Below are 10,167 nucleotides of genomic sequence, written 5' to 3'. Positions count from 1 at the left end.
CTCAACTATCGGGATGCATCTGCCTTCCTTACAAAGTAAGAAGTTATAATATCGTAGAAAATTATACCAGCGGATGATATAATTACTCTTTCAAAATTCTATATTTTCTGTACATAATTTTTTTAGCTTGTGTTCACATAAATCTTCCTATTTATTTGAAAATTTAATTTTTTTATATGTATATTAAATTGAAAGGAATTATTTGATTCTACAAAATAATGCGTCCGAGTGAATGTTTCAACTGATTAAAGTATAGCGCGTAAAGCACGGATAGACGAATCAGGTGATTCCTCTCCATCGTGCAAAGTGCACGATGCGTCTTTGACTGCCTTCCAGATTCCCACGCGAAGGTTTAAGCGTCGAAAAGACGACGACGCTCGTTGTTCACCGGCACTCGTCGATAACGCCGATCGTACGCGGCCGTTGGGTTATGCAAATACAAATCTCAGCGGGCGTCACTTTAATGGCGAAACGACGGCGTTCGGTCAGCGCGAACGACGCCGCGAACGAAGCGAGTGCTCTCTTCGGCTGCGGATACGCGAGGATACGAGATCAGACAGTCTCAAGGTAGGCAGTCAGTCAGTCAGTCAGATTGCCGGTCACAGAGGGCAGCCAGGACCAGGTCGAAGGGGAGGGAAAGAGAGAAAGGAAGGAAGGACAAAACGAAAGAGAGGGAACGAGAATGAGCGAAGGAAGAACGCTTGGCAGGTATCCACGGGCAGTATATCACGTGGCAAGGATAAGTTTTTGATCGGGCCTTGCTATACGGATGACTCCCTGCTGGTTGACCTCATCACGCTACGCTATGGGGGTCTTTATAAACCACCATCGACTGCGCGTATCCTAATCACCTTTTGTCTTAAGCCTGCCAAACTCTTTCTTCGAGAGGGAGACTGGCGCGTTGATCCCTTTGTCGAAGGAACTAAATATCCGTCGTCGCCACGGATGTACACTCGAACAAAATACTCTTCTGGCGCACAAAAGTGCAAAGTTATATTGTTAGGTAGTGATTACAAGCGAATTCATATATAATGAGTGATCTTTTATTTTTATACGAAAGAGACAGAACGATGTTTATAAAATTATTGATTTTTTAACAAGATTATATCAAGCATAAAAATCTCTCAAATCATATGATTATTAAAAAATATTATGCAATAATGAATAAAATTTTACATTAATTATTCACATTGGAATGAAAAATGATTGCAATTCCTTTTTTTTTATATGTAAACAAGTTATATATTTTAAGGTAAACATTTTTTAAACCAAACATTGATAATGATATTTTATATATGTCTTATTTTTTTTAAATAAATTTATTTATGCTTAATTTATTTATTCTAACAGTGCGTATTCCCGATTCCTCCTGGATCTCCGGTGTTTTTTTGTAAAAAATTTTTAACTTCTCATTTCTTTTTGTTTCGAAGCGCAGCTTTATTGAGCTGAATCGATAAAGCGTGAATGCCTCATTTCAATGGGAATAAATCCATCTTCCGTCAAAATCTTTTAGAACACAGTTAGATAATGAATATGAAGGATGTTGCCGGAGAATAGTTGTCACTAGTTGAATTGAGCAGAGACAACAGAGGCGCATCAGTTAAACAGGTAATTCTCAGTTGAATGCCTTCCCCTTCGTCGTTGGTAATATGTTGGACGAATGAATGGACGTCATATCTTTTATCACTTTTAAAAGACGTTACTTTGCCACCGACATTTTGTTGTATTGTGCAAGCAGATCTTTTATTAATTTCTTGAATTTATTTAAAGATATAATATAATAGAATATTGTAGAAATTATTGTCATCGATTTTTGGTAGACATTAAGTAAATCGCATACTTTAATTTAATATAAATAAATTTTTTTAACGAGATAAAATTATTGTTAAATGCAATATTCAATAGTTAAAATTCATATCTCATGCTCAACGCAAATGTTTGTCTAATTCATTTTTTTTTTTTTTTTATTATGAAAAAGAAAGCCTTTATATAACGTAATATTGAGCAATTGGTGATGAGGTTTCGAATTTTTACGTTGTCCTCACAATAGAGAACAATAAAAACTTTTAACCCCTTTTAATAGGAAATTAGTATCGAATATTGCCAAGGGCAATAAGAAGTTTGTTAGTCATTCAATCGGGGCTGTAGCGTTAAATAATATGTTTTAAAAAAATCCGGCCGAAAATATATGCTGAGAAATTAAGAATCAACATAAATTAACGATATGATTATAAGTAAGAAGTCACATTATTTAAATTAATTAAATATCGAAAATAATTGAAGAATGCGACTTTTGTTTTTGTGAGAAAGATGTAAAGAAAGTAACAATCATAATACTCTCTGTCATTTCGATGATATAATATATCTATCACCGTGGTTGATTTAATTTGTTTGCGATACGTTTTTTTTTTCAGTTGTTATCAATGCGGTCATAAGTTCGTCTAGGTTATAATCAATTAATAATTTATTGTTTATCACAATCGTCGCGAAAAATTCGCGCAGATGGTTCAAGTTATTGGTTACTCACCTTGCTGGATACGCGGTAGTATAATCGAGGAAATAATTTGGATTGGCAAGGACGTGCTTGCCTGGTGCACCGGCTTGTACATCGTGTTTTTTCACATCGTCAAGAAGCAGCAAACATTGCGTTGGTGCTGGAACAATGCGACCGGCGACGGTGCTCGTTGCATATCCGGTCACATATCCTTGCCAATTTTTGCCTTCTCCGAGAGATCGCTGAATCCGCGAATCTTCGTTCTTGCATATCCCTCGATGACAAAGATCTGCGAATGCGTTCAGGGTTGCAAAAGCGGTTACTTGGCGATCGCGTTCACCTCCCACAATCATCTCGTATCGTTGGGCTCTTACCCGGACTTTCCGATCATCCTATGGTGTTGGAGAACAGGTGAGAAGATCGCGATCGTGGACACGCCTATACGTGATGAAGTCGGTCAAATAATCAGAATAAATCAAATTGGACGCACTATCATTGGTCAAATGGGAAAGACCTGCGGAAGACTACTTACCTGGGAACTCGATGTTATCGGCAAGACTGTCATTTTGAAAGGCATGTGATTTTATTAGAAAAATTTTAATATTTTCAAGTATAACGGCATGACGGTATCTCAGTTGAAGATCTTAAAATATGCATATATTTTTTCCAAAGATTACGAAATAAAACTACCTGGGGAGGAAGCTATGATCTTCGGTATCAGTTGGTGTCCCACGTCGAATTATCCTTTATTGGCCATCACTGACAAAGATGGTCACATATATTTGAGCGATTACGATGGCACTGATATTCAGCGCATCGTTGTCTCGCAACACTGCGGAATCTGCGTGGATGTCTCGGTACCAGCCGTGTGCTGGTTTCGCGAAGGGATTGTTCTCAGGACGACTTTTTGTCAAATTCGTTATTTTAAGAAAGAGCCAAAGACTAACGTTTGGCATAAACAGTGGTACATCAAATCGATTTACCAGCCATGTATATTGGTCGCGCATCCCTTCAAAAACGATTGTCTCTTCTACTACACACTTGAGGGATACTTGATGCAGATGATCTTCTCTGAGGAGGCAGGCAGAAAACCAACAATCTATAAATACTTATATAATGGCGGTAAATATCAGTTTGTTGATTTCCTGTATCCTTGGTGCCATCATGTCGCGGTGACGGATGAATTCAAAGAGATGAGCATCCTCGAATGCTATAGTGGCAATGAAATCTCGAAAGTAGAGCTCAACATGGATGGCTTTATATCTGCTCAAACGACACATCCGAATGATCCATTGATCGCCGTTATCAGCGATCAAGGTGAGCTGATAATTGTGGGTGTCACTAATCCGCAACAACCAATCACACTGACATATTTTCGTCTTCAGAGAAATTTTTTGGATCTCATAAAATTTTCTCGCTCTGGCAAGTAAGCTTCAAATAATTCATATCAATTTTATAAAATTTAGAATATCGTTAAATTGTTAATATATATTTTGTTGATATAATAATAGATTTTATTCAATGGTTTGTTTCATTCATATTTTATATTTTTACAAAATTTACAAGGTATATTAAATATACAATTTTAGACAAAAAGCGAAATAATTTTTAGATGAAAACGCGATAATATTTTAATATACAAAATGAAGAAACAGAATTTTTATCTCTCCAATTTCTAATAAAACAAAGTATGTGCATAAATAAAATTGAAACATGAGAATGTTCTTTGTCTATCAGTATCGTTTATTACATTTGATAAACGAGATTTTTTATTACGTAACCGTTAATTTTCCATGTTTCATTCCCATAGACAAGAGAGCACATACATTCACAGCCGCGATAGCCTCTCTTTTAAATATACCTTCGCCAAAGGTACTTAGTTTCGAGCGTCGATAAACGCGCGTTATTTCAATGGATTATACACCTCTCACTGGTCGATTTATGTTGCCGGTAGATTCCTGATTGCCGCGCAAAAGAATACGGGCAATTGCTATTGCATAGACCAACGGCGCGACAAGCCATGCAACGTGATTGCCCAGATCCGGCCGAGGAGGCGTTTCGTCGATATGATACTACACGACGACGAGGTTCATAGGAGTTTGAAAGTGTTCGCGCTTTGTGTCAAGTATGAGATGTGCTCTGCCTCGGGTAACGAGTTTCTCGTGTACGACGTTTCGTACAGTAATGCGTCGCAGCCAAATCGCTTGATCCAAGAGAGTAGCAGCATAGTGATGCTGCCCGCGCTCTTCTACGAGTTCTCTCAAGTGCCCGGCGGTGGTTTATCGTTGATAGGCTCGCCTTATCTCAAACGGGAACTGTACACGCTCAAGTTGCAGCATGAGGTCGCGACATTGGTAGACGCAGAGCTCACGGGCCATCACGTGCGTCTCGCCCGCGTCTCTGTCAGTCGACGTTGGATCGTCACGTGTGCCTACGACGGGTTGGTCATAATCCGTGACAAAACGATACATCAGATCGTCGCCGTGGTGCCGGCGCATCACAGGCTCGATTCAGGTAGCCGGAGGGCGATCATCGATTCTACTGGTAATACAGTAGTTGCTATTGGTCAGGATGGTTCTTTGATCGCAGTGCGCGTTCGTCGTAAAAGTAGAAAGGTATGGATTAATATAATTTCTTTATTTTAATTAATTTAATTTCTCTCTTATCATACTACTCTTATTTATGAAATAATCTTGACAATTTTTGTTTGTAGTATAGGAGAGCGAAGCATTACCGTCCACGATTGAGAAAAGTATTTATCCAGTAAATCAGGAATGGTATGAGGAGCAGAAGGAGAAGATATTATCCGATTATGCCTCTTTCGATTTGGTGTTTGATACCTCGTTGACTCGTATCAAACAGGATTTCCCAGAAATGCAATACGGATCCTGGGAGCAATGGCGAGAGGAGATGCAACTGGAGAAAGAAGCAAAATTTTTCGCCGCAAAGAAGGCTACCATTATGAAGGATCTGGAGACATTGAAAATCAGCCTACAAAAGCTTCTCGACGCCAACGAGACTTGTCCGGAGATGGAGAGGCTGCCAATATCCGCGTTCGATTTGAACAAGACGAGCCGCGATCAGAAGTTGAAAACGGCCAGGGACGAGCGTGAGGAAGTTCGTATGGAGCTCGAGTATCTCTGCGCATCGATGAATCGTGTGGCCAACTGGATCAAGACGACTTTCTGGGATCCGCAAGTCGTGCTTGGTCGCTCGATATTTTCCTTCCGCGGTGACATGGAAGTGTCGAATTATCCGCTCACGCAGGAAGATCCATATTTCAACGACCATCTACAATGGGCGCAGTTTGTTAAGGATTCGGTGGGTACCATCGCGGACGATACTTTCCAGCCATGGCGCCATTACACTTACGATCAACTTCAAGACGAATTATGTAAATTCGTGAGAGTTTATCATCACATAGATAGGGTATGCAAGTTGATTGTGCTCCTTGAAAAAGAGGAGCGCGAGCTCGATCCTGAGGAGCTAGCAGAAATGCTGGCGATCGAAGGTAAGATAATCATTTTCTTTGATGAATTTTGCGGCATTATATCGATTCATCGATTTCCGACAACGATAGCATTTTCGCGATATTTATTGCAAAAAATCAATTTATATGCCTAATAAATAAATTTATACGCCTAGTTTTATATGTCTAAATTTATTAAATAATTACTTTTTACATTTTAATGTTTTTTTTATATTTCTTTACTTTACATTTTTAGAGATAATAAAAAATGTGACTTTGCAAAGCGATGAAAATGAAAAATTCAAATTGAACGTCAAAGATTAAGAATTCCAATTTTGTTTTGCATGAAACTGCGAGACTTGTAATTTTCCATTTTATTCGATTAAGTTTCACTAATCGCTTGAAACTCGTTCGCAGGTATGACAACGCATCGGTTCGTCGAGCAATCAACTTACTTTTACCAACAGTTGGAGTCTTATGGGTTTGCGCACGTGATATTAAACGAGCGTTTTCTGATGGACGATTACAACAAGCTCCGTGCCTACTTCAACAAACACTTTGACGACATGTATGCGGCGAAAGAGCGGGAAATGAGCGCAATACAAGAGAGGAACAAGAGGCTACGTCATATAGAATCCGAGTTGAGGATAATGTTCGATCAGAGCAAGCAGGTTCCTGTTGATCCACAATGGAATCTCAAGGTAAATACGAGATACAAACACTGCTCTTATCGAATGTCCTAAACGCCGCGATCTTAATCGCCGAAAGAATGTGAGTCAATTTTTTTATGACCGAGTTAGAGAAATTAAAGTAGAGTCTTTTATGGGAAAATTGTATTTTTTTTTCTTTCAATTTTTAAAATAATAACTAAAAGCAAGCAAACTGCAATGTATTTCATATGTATAATAATTTTGTGAATAATTGTGTAAGAAATATTTTCTTGCAAAATTGTACTAGATTCAACAAATATTTTGCACTTATATAAGCGTCATAGTGTTGAAAACTGTACAAAATTTATAGTTTTATATACAAAAAGATTAAAATTATATATATATATATATATGTAATCTTCCTTCTATCATAATGCAATAAAAATAACTGCTTAATCATTATCTTAAGTAACAGTGATCACTTATGCAAATACGATATTTATTAGGAGAAAGTAGAGAACATTATTGAAGTATTTCGTGAAGAGATCAAGGCAAAGCCCTACGTGACACCATCGCAGCAAGAAATTTTAGACAGGCAAGCGATGGAAGCCGAACGAATGAGACAATTGTTGCTGATCGATGATTTTCGCGATCGCGCTCTGATGAAGATGATGGATGGCGTATTAGAAATTCGTTGGGAAGAGACCATCAAAATAGATGTGCGTAAGCCCGCGTGTATGTTGGAAAAACAGCCAGAGCAATATACGCCTGACGATATCAAAGCCGTAAAGAAGTACGAAGAGGACGTGGAGACCCTTCAACAGGAGCGCGAACGTTACAAAAGAATATTGGAAGCCGATTACGCCAAGATCAGCGGACTTCGGCAAGAAGGCATCGAGAAATTTGACACTAAGCTCAACGATCTCTTTCAGGTCTCTCTCTTCTGTCGATTCTGACTTTTATTATCGCCTCATCAATGATTATTTGATTTGTGAATTAATATATTTTTTTTAAATATATAATTTTATATTGATTAAACGTGTCGCATTTTTTCGAATAATCTTGTCGTTTGCTTTATAGTTGAAGTTAAAAATCGAAGCGGCGATGAAGCAACTGAAGTTTCGACACATTCGCGGTCGTATACAAAACCTGACACGAATTGCAAAGATACAAGAAGATGAAAAGATAAAAAAAAAGATAACCGAGAAACATCTTTACAAGACCGTGCTGGAGAAACACGTGCGGAAGTTGCATGACATCTATCAGGACTTGTTCGTGCAACACGACGCACTTTGTACTCGTGAGAAAGCGATAGTGAAGAAGTTACAGCAGGAATTCGCCGCACTGTCAAAGGTCAACATGCAGCTTCTCGAACGACATTACAAGCGAAGGCCGAAAGTGTCTTTGAAGAACGTTGTTGCCAGCGATCTGCTAACTCTCGCGCAAGACCTTATAAATCATACCAAATCGGCTTATTTGCCGGCCGATTGCGCGGACTACTTGAAAATCCTCGAGAATCTCGACGCGAGACCCGAGGAATTGCCGCAGTCGATCGATGCGACTCATTGGAATCACTTCACTCAATTGCGTCGCCAGAAGATCAATATAGAACTGAAGATCAAAGCTCAGCAGCTGGAGATAACCTTCGCGGAGCAGACGATTGCGGTATTCGAGAACAAGATTGTCGCTTGCAAATCGAGCGTGGACCTCCTCACGGATCGGTTGAAGAGAATGAGAGACGAGCATGTGCTGTGTGAGCTGGATAGCGAAGTGCAATTGGTACTCCAAAGAGGTCAGGTGGAGTTGGAATTGGAGGGCGAACGACGTGATACCGTGGATGCTATTTTGGTGCCACGTAATGAGATCGAGCAAGTTAACGAGCACATTATCGCCGCGGGAGCGCGCAAACTGGACGCCCTGAAGCGCATAATCGACTTCCGCCATGGAATATTGTCGCTCGAATGGGAACATCGTTGCCTGAGAATGCGCTTCAAGGAATTGGAAGAGGATCTACACTTTCTGAATAACATCACGGTTACTCGAGATATGCGAATGTACCTGAAGAGGAAGGCAAAGGGATTGCGCGATGATAAAACTGCGGTGCGTCTCGAGAAGGAACTCGAGATCGCGAAGAAATCTTTGAACAAGGCATTGTCCAAAGAGATGACTAAGCTGGAAAATGTCCGACAGAAGATCACTCGCGTAAAGAAAAAGAATGCCGAGCTTGACCAAACCGTCACGGAGATGAATGTGGCGAGATGGGAATTGGAGTATCAACGTGATATCGATGAAGAAACGAAACAAAGCAAGCATATGGATCGGAAGATGCGTCTGTTTAAGCAGCGAGCCGATCTAATCAGGAAGCTTCAGGATAATTACGCTGAGTTGATGGTGTTACAGATCGAACACGAATTATTACGACTACGAACGTATCCCACGTTGAAATGCTTCGAAACATTGGATGATAAAGATAAAATATGTTAATAATCTTTTGGGATAATCATTTTAAGATCTGAGAATTAAAAAGATATCGAAGAAGATGAAGAAGAATTTAGTAATTTGGCTATAACGAGGTTTTAGCAGGGAAAAAAATTGCTTTCAAGATTTGTTTCTTTTAATACATCATATTATATACTATTTTTTTATTTCATTTTCAAACCAATTAATATCGGAAAAAGGTAAAAGATGCCTAAAACAAATTTTTCCGTACTTGTGAACGCTCCTTAGGTATACGTCGCATTATCTTAATCTTCGTCGAGTAATTTAATTAAGTTTATAAATAATCGCGCATCTCGCATTCCCAGAAACTACGGGGGAGCTGACACCACAGCCACGCCTGTATTTTTCGCGCGCATAAACTCAGCGTAATCTCGCGATCGCTAATTTCGCAATCACGAGGCGGCGGAGCCCGGGCCCTCCTAAACTTTGCTAAATCACGATCAACGTGGCCGATTTAATCGGCGACGTTTCACTTCGCCCGTCTTACAAAGGACAAGCGGCAATTTGCACGGCCGGCATAAATCACCCGGCGACCCGATCTCGATACATAATGGGTGCCGCTCTCGCGTTCTACGCTTTTTTTCATCATAAATAACAGTACTAATAGTACACCGGTGAGATGAATGATGCGGTCATGGCGACGGCGACGGCGGCGGAGGAGAATCATCAGGTCGCCGCAAAGTGCGCGTACGAATCAATTTAATCTGGGAAATTTCCAGGTGGTCCTTTTCTAGGGAAAAGGAAAACGAGAGGAGGAAAAAGTGGAGACTCATTCCGCGACGATTAGACGTCGTCGGCTTAAACATCGCGGTCCCCTCGATTTTTCACGAGATTCGTCTCTTCGGGATCGCGCGCGCGGCCAGGATCAGAGTGTTCGCGACCTTAGACAGGGGGAGCAGTCCACCGTTGTTGCGCGACAGTGTATTTTCCGCTTTAATAGCGATATGATTTTTATTAATGGAGACAGTTTATACGTCCCGTGGTATTACGCGCGTATTATTCTTCGGCGTCCTTTCCGACCGTGCTAGCCGCGCGCACGAGAAGAGAGAACGTGA

The 10,167-nt window shown here is 40.1% G+C and overlaps 1 protein-coding gene across 1 annotated transcript; it reads left to right on the top strand.

The window, feature by feature from the left end:
• The first annotated feature begins 2,502 nt into the window (after positions 1-2,502).
• On the top strand, positions 2,503-9,097 carry LOC126851884 (cilia- and flagella-associated protein 43-like). The gene is made up of 7 exons (XM_050596587.1): positions 2,503-3,067; positions 3,167-3,920; positions 4,449-5,109; positions 5,213-6,005; positions 6,381-6,664; positions 7,120-7,545; positions 7,694-9,097. Exons 1-7 carry the CDS (start codon positions 2,503-2,505, stop codon positions 9,095-9,097), a joined length of 4,887 nt encoding a protein of 1,628 aa, XP_050452544.1.
• Positions 9,098-10,167: the final 1,070 nt, after the last annotated feature.

This window comes from Cataglyphis hispanica, chromosome 1, assembly GCF_021464435.1.
Source record: "Cataglyphis hispanica isolate Lineage 1 chromosome 1, ULB_Chis1_1.0, whole genome shotgun sequence".
In the NCBI taxonomy this organism is placed as follows: domain Eukaryota; kingdom Metazoa; phylum Arthropoda; class Insecta; order Hymenoptera; family Formicidae; genus Cataglyphis; species Cataglyphis hispanica.
Note: the sequence above shows the minus strand (reverse complement) of the source record. Positions and strands in the feature narration are given on the sequence as shown.